Source organism: Coenobita brevimanus, chromosome 94 (genome assembly GCF_032717465.1).
Source record: "Coenobita brevimanus isolate Jiangsu-jjx chromosome 94, ASM3271746v2, whole genome shotgun sequence".
NCBI classification, from domain to species: Eukaryota; Metazoa; Arthropoda; class Malacostraca; order Decapoda; family Coenobitidae; genus Coenobita; species Coenobita brevimanus.
This window is the reverse complement of record NC_137047.1, coordinates 21,071,314-21,089,101: the sequence shown is the minus strand read 5'-3', so window position 1 is coordinate 21,089,101 and position 17,788 is coordinate 21,071,314. Positions and strand designations below refer to the sequence as shown.

The 17,788-nt window shown below is 40.1% G+C and overlaps 1 protein-coding gene across 1 annotated transcript in view; it reads left to right on the top strand.

Moving 5' to 3' along the window:
- LOC145412850 (uncharacterized) overlaps positions 1-17,788 on the top strand; it is a 104,843-nt gene that overhangs the window by 44,562 nt on the left and 42,493 nt on the right. Inside the window, exons 6-8 of the mRNA XM_080282650.1 lie at positions 2,826-2,997; positions 13,237-13,339; positions 17,331-17,453. Coding sequence (XP_080138776.1) covers positions 2,826-2,997; positions 13,237-13,339; positions 17,331-17,453 — 398 coding nt within the window. The remainder of the gene's footprint in view (positions 1-2,825; positions 2,998-13,236; positions 13,340-17,330; positions 17,454-17,788) is intronic.

The window sequence follows — 17,788 nt, the reverse complement described above, 5'->3', positions numbered from 1 at the left end:
TCTGAAGATTTTCCTATGAAAAGGCTTAAAATTATTGGTTTTTGCCTAAATTCAGATTGTCATTTTGACTTTTTATTTTCTTTGTTTTCCATTTTCAAACATGCTACGATAAAGTACAACTATTTAGCTTCAAAATAACACCACAACCAGCATCGTATCTTTAAAATTGTATTTACACTGACTGATGAAAGAAAAAGAGAATAATAAAAAAATGTGCATCTTTTTCCTTTGACTTTACTGTGTAATAAAATGCAGAAATAACCATAATCTAGCATTGTAAAGTAATGTATTGTAGTTTTGGATGGTTTAAACCAGATTTATATATCTAAATTAGTTTTTTTTTTGCCAAATATTTTTCTACTACAAGGTACAGTATATTTTTGGTTTTCGCCAAATGTCAACGCTTCATTTTGACTTTTTATTTGCATTGTTTTCCTTTTTTGAACATACTACAATAAAGTACAACTATTCAGCTTTAAAATGACACCAAAATAACATTCCATCACGAGGGTTAGTGCCCCTCCCTGTAAAACAAATAACTCAGAGTCTAATGGCCACCCCGTATGGGATTATGGCATCTGGCAATAGATAGATAGATAGATAGATAGATGAAAAGTGTATTTACATGGAACGATCAAAGAAAAATATTGCGGCTCGAAGATGTGGGTAAGCGCAAGAGTGGCTGACTCTTGCACAGACATAATCTTCTTGGCCCAAAAACCAGAATGGGTTAATCTGTTTTTTCTTGGCCCATGGCCCACCTTTCCACAAAATTTCATTGAAATTCATGGAAAACTTTTGGAGATATTGTGTGGGATACTCTGTATCCGGATCTGGATTTGCCCTAAAATTTAATCAGTTCTTTCTTGGCCCATGGCCCACCCTACCACAAAATTTCATTGAAATTCATTGCGAACTTTTGGGGATATCATGTATACAAGCAGAGAGGCAAACATAGGTGACTACATAACCTCCTCCAATGTCGTTGGCTGAGGTAATTAAAACATTCAGTATGATGATATCCTGTTTATAATTTTCTCAGAACGGCCAGATGAGTTTATTCTGCTGAAAAGAAAACCTGTCAGACTGATGGGTTGGAGATAATCTTTAACTCCTTCAGCTTGAGGACTTTGTAATCCCTGTTGGACTGATTCTTTGTAAGTTAGTTACCTCCCCTGAGTCATTGTTTTACAACCATTGTAAATTGTACCTCACATTCGGCCTGCAACTTTGCTGATGTATGTGAAGGAAAAAGGAAAAAACTGTAAGTGGCTATCTTTGTAATGTGGCACCAGGATTCTGAAGGCCCATTTCATTGGGCATTCTGTTTATAATTCGCCCACTTTCATGCTGTCTGTTTCCTCATTCCTGGATCCCACCTCACCCAGCTGTTTAGGTAGATATTAGGATTCAGTCTATGATACAGTGGATTCTTGAATTTCGATGGGCATGGGTACCTAATAATCACCGTGAAATTAAAATCATCGAAATTAAAGCTGAACTTCTTATGGGAAAAATCATTTTGGGTCCGGGGCCTCCAAACCTAACTGCGTAAAACCATGATTTATTGCCCACACCATTTGTAAACTTTATGAAATATAATTGTGGTTAAGTAAGTGTTGTTCTGCATTGTATTGCCATACTGTTAGCAAGTATATACTTGGTGTATTTCTGCCCTTTCCTGTATTGCCATTTCTCCTTTGGCTTCGAAGATTTAGAGGTGCCAGGCTACTCTTGTCCATTACCACTGCTACCCGAAGAACCACTCTTGCTTGCCATCTTGAAACAGGTAAGTTGCGATGAAAATACAAAGAAAATACATACAACTAAATTGCAGTGAAATGCATGTCCACATGTGGAAGGTACAGGCTGAAAGTGTGGCACTTGGCTGTAGAGGGCTGGCTGCTGGCAAGACAGTCGCAAGATGGCCACCGACACATGGCTTGTTGTTATTGGTGCCTACTCCCATCCAAGAGCTCTTGTCCTTAAACAACATGATTTTTGTTTTTTTCCCCGTCATTATTGTTCGTTTCTTATGTTGCTCCTTATAATTACTGTACCTCTCTTCATTTCAGTATTCTGCCTACTGTATTTGCTACCACCTGTAATTCATTTTGTTTTAGTATTTCTATTATTGATTCTTTTCCTTTAATTTCCCTTGTTATATCTTTGAGTTATTAAAGTATTGATTAATTAATAATACTGTACTGTAAGTATATTTTTAGAATGACGGGGAATAGTCCAGGGTGTGAATTGTCCTGACAGGGAGTTACCTGCCTTCGAATTAACATGACGGTGAATTGTCTCGGAACCTATAATCATCGTGTGCTCCAGATATGAATAAATGATGTTGATTTTCATTCTCTTCTTGACACATGTCACATATGATATTAGGTTAGGCTTATACTTTTTCTTATAGTTTTCCTTCACTTCTGGCATTTTGGTTCGCATCAAAAATATTATCTTTGCTTGGAGTCTGGCCCTGAGAGCAAATGTCACATACAATATTAGGTTAGGCTTATACTTTTCCTTCTAATTTTCCTTCACTTCTAGCATTTTGGTTTGCATCAAAAATATTATCTTTGCTTGTTTTGGTTGGAGTCTGGCCCTGAGAGCATCTAAATACGTGACTTTGCATCGAAAAGTGAGGTAGGCAGACCACTCCAAAATGCATCGAAATTTGATTCGTCGAATTCTAAACTATAGAAATGTGAGAATCCACTGTACTTATAATGACATTACTTCATTTACTGATGGTACTTCTTATACAGATGATATTTAAAGTTACGGCAATTTATGACATTGATATAAATATTCCTCCGTAGAAAAAGAGAAGGTGGTACTACAAGAACGCATCAAAAGCTTAGTGGAAGAGAATGACTGTCTGGCAGGAAGGCTGGAGGAAGCGATGGGAGTGTCCCGGGGAAGGATTGAAGGAGTGAGACAACAGCTAGCTAAGGCTGAAGCAGAGAGGGACCAGTTGCAGTGTCAAGTCAGGTAGGCCATATAAATTTTGTGTGTAGTGTATTCTCAGTAATGCTGTGTGTGTAAACAAGTGCTTGTGTGCATGCTTCATCCATTGTAAGCCTTTTTCTTATTTTTTCCTCCCATCTGGTGCAAGCTTTTTCTTTTTTTTCTCTGTTAAATTTTGGCATACCATGAAAATATAATCTGTTTTTTTAACAGGGCACTTTCAGCCGATCATTGTAGACTAAAAATCATATACAGTATCCTCTCAAATAACGCGAGGGTTAGGTTCCTGGTGAGGTCGCATTAGTTAAAAACGCGTTTTTTAAACATAATTTTCCCATAAGAAACAATGGTATTATTGGGGGTTACGTTCCTGGACTCTGGGAAAGTCTACTCATTTGGAGAGTTATGCTACTGTAAACTTAAAAGCAACAATAATAATTTGAAGGAAAATCCACGAAAAAACAAAAACAGTATATTTGAGGAGAAATAAACAACATTTAAGCCCTAGTTGGGCCGAAGCATTGTTTACTTCTCCCCAAATACATACTGCTTTTGTTTTTTACGTGGATCTTCTTTCAATTCTGCTTCATTCATGGCATTGTGAAAGTTCCTCAACATTATTTATGCATTAGTAGGTCATAAAAACACTACAGTAAAAGCAACATTTTCATTACAGTAAGTAGGTCACAAACATTAACAACACACAGCCTCGCTTCATCTATGCATCACACTTCGTCTGCTGCTGTCCCTCCTCACCTCACTAACCCACCTTCTGCCGCTCCCCACCCTAAATTTTTTGTCCCTCCTCGCTCTGCTGTCCTTCCTCTTCCTCTGAGTCGCGTGCTGCCTTAGGTTTTTAGTCTTCTTCATAAAGAACTGCTCTATCTTGGTCTAAGTGGTTGAGAGGCGGAAGAGAGAGTTATATGTGGAAAGGAAGAGAGAGGTGAAAAGATTGGTAAGAGAGAGTAAGAAGAGAGTGGATGAGGAATTTGGAAGGAATTTGAGTGTAAAGTGGAGGGACTGTAAGAAAATGTTCTGGAGAGAAGTGAAAAGAGTAAGACAGGGTGGAAGTGAAGTTAGCAGGGGAGTGAAAGATAAAAATGGTAGATTACTAGTGGAGAAGGGAGAAAAAGTGAGCAGATGGAGAGAACACTTTAAGGAATTGTTGAACGTAGAGGATGGAAGTAATGCGAGTATAAGTGGCTGGGGAATGGCTGGGAGAAGGAGGGAGGTGAGAAGACAGGAAGAAATCAGTAGGATAGAAGTTGTGGAAACAATGAAGAAAGTTAAATCGGGAAAGCCCTAGGAATTGATGGAGTGTGTGGTGAAATGCTGAAGCATGGGGGAGAGATAGTAGTAGAATGGATGTGGAAGATGTGCAGATTGGCCTGGGAGGAAGGTAGAGTCCCGGAGGATTGGAAGTCAGGTATAATTATTCCCTTGTACAAAGGAAAAGGGGAAAAAGAAGTGTGTGGTAATCATAGGGGCATTTGTCTTCTTAGTATAATAGGAAAAGTGTATGGTAGGATACTTATAGACAGAGTTAGAGAAAGAACAGAGAAATTAGTTGGAGAAGAACAGGGAGGCTTTAGGAAGGGAAGAGGTTGTGTAGATCAGATATTCATTCTTAGATCTTTAGTGGAAAAGTTTCTAGAGAAGGGAAAGAAGTTGTATGCGGCTTTCATGGATTTGGAGAAAGCATATGACAGGGTGGATAGACAAGGATTGTGGAAAGTGTTAAGAATATATGGAGTAGATGGGAAGTTGTTGAATGCTGTGAAGAGTATGTACGATGGTGCGAAGGCTGCAGTGCGTGTGGATGGTGAACTAAGTGAATTTTTCTCTTTGAAAGTTGGGTTGAAACAGGGATGTGTCATGTCTCCATGGTTGTTCAATCTGTACATGGATGGGGTAATAAAAGAGGTACAAGGTAGGGTAGTGGATGTTGGAGTGGCCCTGGTGAGAGAGGATAGTGTTTGGAAACTCCCTGTACTGTTGTTTGCAGATGATACTGTGTTGTTGAGTGAAGACGAAGGAGAGCTGCAAGGCTTGGTGGATGAGTTTGAGAGAGTGTGTAAGAAACGGAACCTAAAGGTGAATGTAGGGAAGAGTAAAGTGATGGTCTTTGAGAGAGGTGAAGTTAGTGAATGTACAGCGAGGTTGGATGGTGAGGAATTGGAAAATGTGAGTACGTTTAAGTATTTGGGTAGTGTGGTGAGTAAGGATGGAGGTTTGGAGGGTGAAGTGCTTGAAACGGTACAGCAGGGAAGAAAGGTTGCTGGTTCCTTGAAAGCAGTGATAAGAAACAGGGAAGTGAGCATGGAAGTGAAAAAGTTACTACATGACAGTATTGTGATACCAACTCTAACGTACGGAAGTGAAGCTTGGACATTGTTGGAAGGACACAAGTCAGTGAGAGCAGTGGAAATGAGTTATTTAAGAGGAGCCTGTGGAGTCACGTGGAGAGACAGGCTGACGAATGAGGATATAAAGGAACGTTGTGGTGTGGATGTGGATGTGATAGGAAGCGTTATGAGGAATACACTGAGGTGGTTTGGCCATGTGGAGAGGATGGAGGGTGAAAGACTGACAAAGAGAGTGTATATGAGTGAGGTGGAGGGGGAAAGAGGGAGGGGGAGGCCGAGGATGAGATGGAGGGATGGGGTGGAGAGGTATATGAGAGAGGGGGGTGTGAGTTGGGAGCAGGGCAGTGAAATGGCGGGGGACAGGGCGACTTGGAGGCGATTTGTTTGTGGCCACCCCAAACGGGATTGAGGCATCTGGCAATAGATAGATTGATAGATAGATAGCATCAAGTTGCAACAATTTAGATCTGTCATCACTTTCCTGGCCAAATTTTGTCCGAAAATGAGCCAAATTGCTCAGAATGGGGCCAGACTTCATTTTCGAATATTATAGTTAGAATAAAACCAGTTTAAGCAACAGACAGATAAAAAATTGTATTTATGCACAATACACGGTCTATCAGCTCGGGACTGTCCAAGGCGCATGCGGCTAATTTGAAACCATCACGTATGTGTAAAGTCGCGTTGAATCGAGGAAACCTTGTTAGTTAAACATATCTCCTTAAATATTTGCTCGTGTTAAAACGAAAACGCGTTTTTTTAAACTCTTGTTAGTTGAGAGGTTACTGTATTGAATTCTTAATCTAAAAGTTAGTATTGTGTGTAAGACAGAAAAGAAGAAGAGAGTCATGAAAGAAATATTGAAGATAGAGAGAGAGAGAGAGCAGAGTTTCAGAGAGAACTCTGACATCATGTCTTGTGGTTCTGTGTACTGGTGTTGTGCTTCTAACGTCCAAGTAATGAATTCAAAAGATGGTAAAGAGGCCATGGTAAGGTGTCTGTACATATGTTGTCAGCAGCTGTATGGGTAGCGCTAGCCAGAGTCACTTGTTCCCCACCCCCTTGGCCCTGCCCACTCACCCATCGGCTTGAGTAGTAGTTCTGGGAGGTGAGGGAAGCCAGTCTTGCCGTGCCAGTGTCGGGTAAACATGTCAGGTGCTCTGGCTAATGGAAGCAATAAAACTTTTACTTAACCCCATAACTGCAATGATATCTTTTCCATTTAACTAAGAAATGTGTTTCCTAGTAAAGGATGTTGGAAAAAAAGTACGAAGGAACATCATTGGCCTGAAAGGCTTGTAAAGTAACGAAAATTCCCTCTGTGAAAATAAAAAGGTATACATTCTACAAAGAACTTAGTGTTTTGACTTTTTTCCATATATTTGATACACACACACACACACACACACACACACACACACACACACACACAAAATTGACAAAGAAGATCTGTTTGTATGGGATAAGAGAGCAACAAGAGGACACGGAATGAAATTGAAAAAGTCAAGCTGCTTGAAGGATATCAAGAAATATAGCTTTCCTTACAGAAGTATAGACTTATGGAATAGCCTGGACAAAGAGATTGTCCAGTCTAAAAACTTAAACGAGTTTAAAGCTAAATTCGACTTATTGAGAAACAGCGACGGAAACCCAGGAGCATAGTACATTCCGTGTATATCACAATTAGGTATATTAGGTAAATACTTAAATATTTGGAACGACTTAGACAAAGAGGTGGTGCATGAGAAAAACATTCATGTGTGTAAAGGTAGACTTGATAAATGTGGATATGGAGACAGGACAACATGAGCATTGCTCAATTCCTGTATACTACAAATAGGTAAATACAAATAGGTAAATACACACACACACACACACACACACACACACACACACAATTTTTTTCGTATCTGCGGATTTTTCATAAGTCGATCCTTCGTAAGAAGGGGTTTGACTTATGTACTGTCATCCCTTAACACTCGCAGTTTTAACATTCACGGTTTTGAATCTACAGAAAAAAAAAAAAAAAAATTGTCTCATTGAACTCTGCTGACACTGTAACATTATCCCAGGCACAGTTTGTGACTGTTTTAGTACAGTAATGGCATTATCCATTGAATGAACACTCTTCCTTTTGGAGGGAGCTGGGATGAGCACAGTTGTCAGAAGAGGCCATGCAGGAGTATACTATTCATTATTTTTAAATTTTAGTGTTCTTGTATTAAATAAAGTAGTTGTTTAGTGTTCTTGTATTAAATAAAGTGGTTGTAAACATGCACATAGGGTTTTTCTTTAGTTATATAAGGAAATGGGGGGTCCAGAGGTGTTTTTAAGGGGGGGCAGCAGATATTCGTGGATTTTTAACATTTGCGGGTGTCTCTGTTACCTAACCCCCATGAATGTTAAGGGATTACTATATATATATATATATATATATATATATATATATATCTATCTATCTATTGCCAGACGCCTCAATCCCGTTTGGGGTGGCCACAAACAAATCGCCTCCAAGTCGCCCTGTCCCCCGCCATTTCACTGCCCTGCTCCCAACTCACACCCCCCTCTCTCATATACCTCTCCACCCCATCCCTCCATCTCATCCTCGGCCTCCCCCTCCCTCTTCCCCCCTCCACCTCACTCACATACACTCTCTTCGTCAGTCTTTCACCCTCCATCCTCTCCACATGGTCAAACCACCTCAGTGTGTTCCTCATAACATTTCCTATCACATCCACATCCACACCACAACGTTCCTTTATATCCTCATTCGTCAGCCTGTCTCTCCACGTGACTCCACAGGCTCCTCTTAAATAACTCATTTCTACTGCTCTCACTCTTGACCTGTGTCCTTCCAACAATGTCCAAGCTTCACTACCGTACGTTAGAGTTGGTATCACAATACTGTCATGTAGTAACTTTTTCACTTCCATGCTCACTTCCCTGTTTCTTATCACTGCTTTCAAGGAACCAGCAACCTTTCTTCCCTGCTGTACCCTTTCAAGCACTATATATATATAAATAGACAGAGATAGCTTGATTATCCAGGCTATATGGTGTGAAGGGGTGCCCTATTAGTCCGAAATCACAATTAATCCAGCAGAAACAAAACACAAGTACTGTACTGTTAGGCTGATTTATTTACTGGTAAATGTACACTATAAGTAGCAGAAAGACCTTACCAGTTCATTGTACAATATATTGCTTCAGTATTTTTTTGTATTTTTCAGACTTTATTCAGTTTGGTAAATTACTTTTTCTTGCTGAAAAATTTCCTCCCTGTTATTATCGTCACATTCTTTAAGCTGTACCTATGATTGTTTCCAGTATAATGGACGAAACTCATTGTACTCAAATGTAGACTTCGTTTCCCAACTTCCCAACTGAAGATTAGGTTAGGTTAAATTATTAGGTGCAGTTAAGCTAGGTTAGACCAGGTTTAGTTAAACACTTAGATTAGAAGAGTGTTGTCTGCCATTATGTTAACGAATCAAACAAAGAGTCGTCACACCAGAACAGCTAAAAACAGCGGGGAAACAGATTTAACAAGAAATGTTTATTTCCCAACCCAGAAATAATCAGAAAAATACAACAGACTATCAAGGATGAACTGATTTGGTAAGGTGCTTCTACTGCTTACAGCAAAGCATATGTTTATCCCCCCCTCAGTGTTCGTGGAGAAGGGAGAAAAAGTGAGCAGATGGAGAGAACACTTTAAGGAATTGTTGAACATAGAGGATGGAAGTAATGCGAGTAAAAGTGGCTGGGGAATGGCTGGGAGGAGGAGGGAGGTGAGAAGACAGGAAGAAATCAGTAGGATAGAAGTTGTGGAAGCAATGAAGAAAGTTAAATTGGGGAAAGCCCCAGGAATTGATGGAGTGTGTGGTGAAATGCTGAAGTATGGGGGAGAGATAGTAGTAGAATGGATGTGGAAAATGTGCAGATTGGCCTGGGAGGAAGGTAGAGTCCCGGAGGATTGGAAGTCAGGTATAATTATTCCCTTGTACAAAGGAAATGGGGAAAAAGAAGTGTGTGGTAATCATAGGGGCATCTGTTTTCTTAGTATAATAGGAAAAGTGTATTGACAGAGTTAGAGAAAGAACAGAGGAATTAGTTGGAGAAGAACAGGGAGGCTTTAGGAAGGGAAGAGTTTGTGTAGATCAGATATTCATTCTTAGATCTTTAGTGGAAAAGTTTCTAGAGAAGGGAAAGAAGTTGTATGCGGCTTTCATGGATTTGGAGAAAGCATGTGGTAGTTGGTGGTGGCGACCATCATCCACTCACTTGATGTAGTGCTGCCTACTTCTTCCTTAGCCTTTATCATTCTTTTTCTGTGCCTGCCCTCCTCTCTTCCTGTTTCTCCCATCTTTCCTGTCACTTCTTATTGCTTTTCTTTCCTTTACAGGTGGCATTACATTGAGTGACAAGCCTAATGGTTTCCTGTAAGCCAAGAAACCATTTACAACGCTGGGTGGTGACCATATAACCAACCCATACGTGCTCCCTACGTGTCAACAAGTGGGTTGGTGGAGGGTTAGTGCCCCTCCCCGTAAAACAAATAACTCAAAGTCTAATGGCCATCCTTTATGGGATTATGGTGTCTGGCAATAGATAAATAGATAGATATGACAGGGTGGATAGACAAGGATTGTGGGAAGTATTAAGAATATATGGAGTAGATGGGAAGTTGTTGAATGCTGTGAAGGGTATGTATGATGGTGCTAAGGCTGCAGTGCTTGTGGATGGTGAACTGAGTGAATTTTTCTCTTTGATGGTTGGGTTGAAACAGGGATGTGTCATGTCTCCATGGTTGTTCAATCTGTACATGGATGGGGTAATACAAGAGGTACAAGGTAGGGTAGTGGATGTTGGAGTGGCCCTGGTGAGAGAGGGTAGTGTTTGGAAACTTCCTGTACTGTTGTTTGCAGATGATACTGTGTTGTTGAGTGAAGACGAAGGAGAGCTGCAAGGCTTGGTGGATGAGTTTGGGAGAGTGTGTAAGAAACGGAATCTAAAGGTGAATGTAGGGAAGAGTAAAGTGATGGTCTTTGAGAGAGGTGAAGTCAGTGAATGTACAGTGAGGTTGGATGGTGAGGAATTGGAAAATGTGAGTACGTTTAAGTATTTGGGTAGTGTGATGAGTAAGGATGGAGGTTTGGAGGGTGAAGTGCTTGAAAGGATACAGCAGGGAAGAAAGGTTGCTGGTTCCTTGAAAGCAGTGATAAGAAGCAGGGAAGTGAGCATGGAAGTGAAAAAGTTACCACATGACAGTATTGTGATACCAACTCTAACGTATGAAAGTGAAGCTTGGACGTTGCTGGAAGGACACAAGTCAAGAGTGAGAGCAGTGGAAATGAGTTATTTAAGAGGATCCTGTGGAGTCACATGGAGAGACAGGCTGACAAATGAGAATATAAAGGAGCATTGTGGTGTGGATGTGGATGTGATAGGAAGTGTTAGGATGAATACACTGAGGTGGTTTGGCCATGTGGAGAGGATGGAGGGTGAAAGACTGACGAAGAGAGTGTATGTGAGTGAGGTGGAAGGGGGAAGACAGAGGGGGAGGCCAAGGATGAGATGGAGGGATGGGGTGGAGAGGTATATGAGAGGGGGGGTGTGAGTTGGGACCGGGCAGTGAAATGGCGGGGGACAGGGCGATGTGGAGGCGATTTGTTTGTGGCCACCCCGAACGGGATTGAGGCGTCTGGCAATAGATAGATCGATAGATAGAAGACATTTTTCTTCCATTTCGTTCCCTATAATTGGGAAACCCATTAATTTTCGTCTGAGCATACAGCCTAAAGACTTTACCAATTCTCTTCATATTCCTCCAGTTTGTTTTCTGTATTTTTCTGTTTTGGAGGTAGTAAATTACCTTCTCTTGCTGAAAGATTTCCTCCTTTATTATCACGTTCTTTAGGCCATACCTACAATTGTTTTGGGCATAATGGAAGAAACTCATCGTACACAAAAGTGAATTTAGTTTCCCAATTTCCCAACTGGAGCCCAGGTTACATTAGGTTAGGTTAAATTAGGTTAAATTATTAGGTAGTTAAGCAAGGTTAGGCTAGGTCAGGTGTATCAGTTGTCTCACCAAACTCCATCCTACCACCCTTGTGATTGAATTGTGAGCGGGAGGTGTATGTAGGGGCAGAGGGGGCACTCTCTCTGGTTTACCCATGACTCACTTGCCAGCAACTGGGTGCTTCCTGTTTAAACCGGAACTATCGTATGGATAATTCTATGTATTACTGTACCACAGAACCTTCGGTCACGGCCCGGATATACTGAAAGCTGGATAATCCGAGCCTGGATAATCGAGCTTCCACTGTATATACAGTATATATATATATGTATGTACAGTCACTACTCGTTTTATGATGGGATTACGTCAGGTCATACCTTATTGTATACCGAATTTATCGTAAATCAGGAGATTGAAACGCATTAAAAAAGGGGGATTACATCAGCTCAGCTTCCCAAAGTCCCCTACCCAAGACTGAAATAAAAATGACAACCCACCTTAATCACTTCCTGTGTCAGTCCAAGTCGTCTCCAAGACCAAAACAAATACTACCACACCAATACAGGCGGCGTTACTCACGTACAGTAAATCGTTGCAACAACACAACAATCACACTTGCATAACATTGGCCTGGTGCTACACAATGTATAGGCCTACTGTAGCACGGTGTTTGGCTGAGAGGTGATGATAACAAGGGGGTGTCACACATGATTGAGTGGAAAAGACAGGGCTTTGAAGGGATGGCGGGACCGCAACTGAACCAAAACAGTGCTCTACGCCCTGGGGCCACCATCTTTGGCTGAGACAGACGACTGTCGCCTTGTGTGTGCCTGGCGCTTCGTGCAAAATTTTCCGAGGGCAATATCGTTATAGCGGGAATTCATCGGAAATTGGATTTTGGGGTGGAACTTTTCTGTTATCATTGTAGTGAATTATCGTAAACCGAATCAACGTAAAACGAGTAGTGACTGTATACAGTATATATATATATATATATATATATATATATATATATATATATATAGTCATCCCTTAACATCTGCGGTTTTACCATAAATGGTTTTGAATATCTGCGGATGGCTGCAGAAAAAAAAAAAATCTCTTTGAACTTGCTGACACTGTAACCTTATCCCAGGCACAATTTGTGTCTGTTTTAGTACAGTAATGGCATTATCCAGTGAATGAAATATACTGTAACACTCTTCCTTTTGGAGGGAACTGGGATGAGCACAGTAGTCAGAAGAGGCCATGCAGAAGTACACTATTCATTATTTTTAACTTTTAGTTTTCCTGTATTAAGTAAAGTAGTTGTTTAGTGTTCTTGTATTAAATAAAGTGGTTGTAAACATGCACATAGGGTTTGTCTTTAGTTATATAAGGAAATGGGGGGTCCAGAGGTGTTTTTAAAGGGGGGCAGCAGATATCTGCGTATTTTTTACATTTGCGGGTGTCTGTTATTTAACCCCCACGGATGTTAAGGGATGACTTTATATATATATATATATATATATATATATATATATATATATACTGTGTGTATATATATATATATATATATATATATATATATATATATATATATATATACTGTGTGTATATATATATATATATATATATATATATATATATATACTGTGTGTATATATATATATATATATATATATATATATATATATATATATATATATATATATATATATATATATATATATATATATATATATATTTATTTTTTTACTCTATATATATATATATATATATATATATATATATATTTATACTGTATATATATATATATATATATATATATATATATATATATATATGCACACGCATGTTGATCTGGTCTCTTTTCTTCTGTCTCCTGAACAGATCACTGGAGGAAGTTAAAGAAGATAGTTCGCTCAGCCTTTCCGAGTCCCTTGGAAGCTCCCGCCTCACTCACAGGCTAAAGGACAGGATCCGTACTTTACAGGTGAACATTTACATTTATACCATATTGTGTATTCATGAGAGAGAGAGAGAGAGAGAGAGAGAGAGAGAGAGAGAGAGGTGTACTTTGAGATCATTTGATAAAATTTTTTGTCATATCATCTCAAAATAAAATTTAAACAAGTAGATTGCAATGTCTGATGATGTTGGTCATTACAAAGATTTTAGATAATTTCAGGGAGAAATTATGGCTGTGAGAGCCATGTTTTAAGGGTTTCATTACTTTGTGGAAATTCGCTTCTCATGGGTGGTCGTGTAATTGAGTAAGATACATTGCATCTGCTGCTGATAATAATAATAATGATAATAATAATAATAATAATAATAATAATAATAACAATAATAATAATAATAATGATAATAATGAGGACACTAAGAGTGTTGAAATGTTTTGTCTGGTCATCGCTATTATACGGGTGCGAATTGTGGACAGTAAAGAAGAAAATGAGAGAGAGATTACCAGCAGTTGAGTTATATGGTTATATGGTTACCACCTAGTGTAGTAAATAGTTTCCTGGTGTACAGGAAACCATTTGGCTTGTCATTCAGTGTTGAGTCACCCACAGGCAGAAGGAAGAGGAAATAATGAGGGAAAGAAAGACAGAAGAGGGAGTGTAATGTTACCCGTAGGCAGAAGGACAAGAAAAGAATGAATGAAAGGAAGACAGAAGAGGATTGAAGGAAAGAAGGATGGAGGAGAGGAAAGGGCAGACACCTGACAGCAGCACTGCATCGAGTGAGTGGATGGTGAGATTATTATTATTATTATTATTATTATGGCTTTAGGAGTGGCAGAGGATGTGTGGATCAAATACTTGCAGTGAGACAGATAGCAGAGTAGGCTTGTGAGAAGCACCGTAAGGTGTTTAAGGCATTCATGGATCTGGAAAAAACATACGACAAAGTGGACAGAGAAGGATTGTGGAAAGTTTTGCACATGTATGGTGTAGATGGTAAGCTGCTAGGTGCTGTCAAGAGTTTTTATGATGGTAGTGAAGCATGTGTAGGGGTTAATGGGCATCTAAGTGAATGGTTCACAATCGGTGTGAGCATGCGACAAGGTTGTGTGATGTCCCCATGGTTGTTCAGTATATATATGGATGGGGCGATAAGAGAAGTATAAACACGAGTAATGGAGAGAGGGATGGCATTGGTAATGAATGGTGATGGATGGAATATCTCAAATTTTTGTTGTATGCTAATGATGCAGTACTGCTTGCAAGTACTGGACAAGAACTTGGTAGGCTTTTGCTGATGTTTGTGAGTGTTGTGACTTGAGAGTAAATGTAGAAAAAAGTAAAGTGATGGTTATTGAGAGAGAAGGTGACTCCCAGTGCGATGTTACAGTGAACGGAGAGAGACCGGAATAGGTGAGAGAGTTCACATACCTGGGTACAGTGATAGAAAAGAGAGGAAAATGTGCAAAAGAAGTGGGAAGTAGAGTGACACAAGCAAGAAAAATAGTTGGTGCAATGAAGGCCTTGATAAGAAACAGAGGCTTGAGTGTTATGGCTGCACTTGGCTTTCATGAGGGAGTGTTAGTGCCAACTTTAACATATGGATGTGAGACTATGGTGTAGCATTAAAATGAAAAGTCAAGAATAAGAGCAGTGGAGATGGGACTGCTGAGGAATGTACATGAAGTACAGAGGGTGAATAGGATACAAAATAATGTGATTCGTGAAAGATGTGGAATTAGGAAGTCGGTGGACACCATAATTGAAGAGAGTGTACCGAGATGATACGGTCATGTGGAGAGAATGGATAACAATAGAGTGGTGAAAGAGGTATATCTGAGCGAATTTGAAGGAGGGAAGAGGTGAGGTAGGCCAAGGAGAAGGTGGAGAGATTTGGTGGATGTGTGTGTGAGGAAGAGAGGTTTGGAAGTCAGTGAGGCTAGGGAACTGACAAGAGATAGAGCTGGCTGGATGAATGTTGTGAGGATAAGTGCATGATCATGGATTTAGCATCTGTTTTTAACGTGGCAGCATCCGGATTGACTCAATTGGATATGTTTATGTGAAGCTACAGATCGTGATGAATGTTTTTGGCGTACCCGATGGAGTCAGGATTCCGGGGCTTGAATGATGAGTGGCCTTTTGGATTGGGCAAATTTGGGTTGTCTGGACATTTCTACTCCTCACCCTGCCCATGGATGGGAAAGGAGGTCCTGATGATGATGATGATTATTACTGTATTATTATTATTATTATTATTATTATTATTATTGTTAATATTCTTATTATTGTATTATTATTATTATTTTTATTTTTATTATCATTTATTCATTTATCAATCATCCAATCCTACATTGCCCCATGAGGAGCATAGGATCCCGGGGTTACGCAAGTTGGTCCTGACATTTATGATGAGAGTGACAAGCCCCACTCATCTCTGAGTGCCATTATGTGAGATATAAACCCCAACCATCCCTTGGATATGAACCTTCACCGGCTCAGTCCGATTGGAGCTCTGTAATTACCCACTAACCCACCGGGCGCTAAAATTTGGTTATATGGTTACCACCCAGCTTAGTAAATGGCTTCCTGGTGTACAGGAAATCCTTTGGCTTGTCACTCAGTGTTGAGTCGCCCTTAGACAGAAAGAAGAGGAAAGAAAGAAAGGAAGACAGAAGAGGAAGGAAGGGGGAAAGGGCAGTCACCTGAGAGCAGCGCCACATCGTGAGTGGGAGGTGATCAACTCCACCTATCACTAATTATTATTATTTTTATTATTATTATTATTATTAAAGAACGTGGTGAATGTTTTTGACGTATCCAATAGAGCCAGGATTCTGGGGGCTTGAATGATGAGTGCATGGAAGCATGGCCCATTGGATTTGGGCCATCTGGACTTTGCTATTCCTCACCTTGCCCTGGGATGGGAAAGGAGGTCTGGATGATGATGATGATTATTATTATTATTATTGTTATTATTATTGCTGACAGGTGAGTGTGAAGCCTTGTGCAGAATGTTTTCTCGACTTATCAAGTGGAGCCAGGATTCTAGGGTGTTAAATGGTGAATGAATGGGAGTGCTGCTCATTCATTTGAGCTAAGTTTTGGTTAATATAGTAAAAGTCCTTTAATTCGACCACCAGTAATCCGATTCTTCCTATACTCCAAATTTTTCTAGGCAGCGCCGAAATCCCACTAGCGGCCGGGAGTGGAAGTAAGCGGGGAGGACGGCCATTTTCAGTATATACATGTGCCCAGTCTGACGCTCTTCCTATAATTCCACTTGATTTTCGTACCAATAAGTGACTACAGCAGAGTAACAATGGCTCCCACACCTACTAGTCATGGTGGAAAGAAAACAGCTGAAAAGAGCATGTGACACAATGAGTGATAAACTCGAGGTCCGTCCCCCATCAGCCCCTAGAACCCTCCTGCTTTCCCCCCCTCCCAGCTCTCCCTCCCTCCTACCCTGCCGTGCACTCAAGTTTGTTATTTTCTGATCATTTTTTCATCCCAAAATGTGTGGATTAGTGGATTAGTTTTTATACCATTAGAAAGCTGAGGCTTTGTAGAGTAAGTTGAAAGAAAAAGGAAAGTGACATTGCATAGTGTAAAATAGTTGTGACGAGTATAAGTTGAACGAGTGCATAAAAATGTGTATCCCACTTTTTTTTTCTAAACATATTTTGCTCATGTTTCCGAATTTTCCCACGAACGAAAATAGTATCACTGAACTGAAAAACGTTAATGATCATGTACCTATTTTTAATGTTTTCAGAGGTCCTTCCCAGTAATTAAAAAAAAAAAAAACAATAGTTCGAAAGACCCTCGATTCCCTGCCATTCAGATTACAGGCCTTTTATTATATCAACAGTAGTTCAATTTTTTCTGGCTCTTAGAACCTTACCTCACCCCACCTTGGGGTGGGAAAGATCTGGATGATGATGATGGTGATGATGATGATGATGATGCTAATGCTAATGATGATGATTGTGATAGTGATTACTGAATTACCAGGGTGAGGTGGAACGAGGCTGGGAGGAGGTTCACAGACAGCGATTAGAGAAGGACCGGGTGGTGGCCCAGAAGGAGAGTCTTGAGTGCACTACAGCCATTACCATCACCACAGCCAGGAAGGAGGTATGCCATTTACTCTCCAGATATCCACATTCCAGTTCTTGATCTCACTTGGATAGTGTAAACTCCCACTACACAGGGATAAGGGACTGAATAGGGACGCTGTCAGAGATTGAGCAGCATGGAGAGCTGCCATTTGGTGACCAAGGCTGATGCATGCAAGCATGTTGAAACCATTATAAATGAAACAAACAAAACATGAAAGTAAATATTAGTGCTTTGTGGCATTATTAAGTCCATCCATCCATCATCCAATCATGTTGCCCCATGAGGAGCAGAGGAACCCAGGGCTAGGCAAGTTGGTTCTGACATTTAAGATGAGAGTTATGAGCCTCACT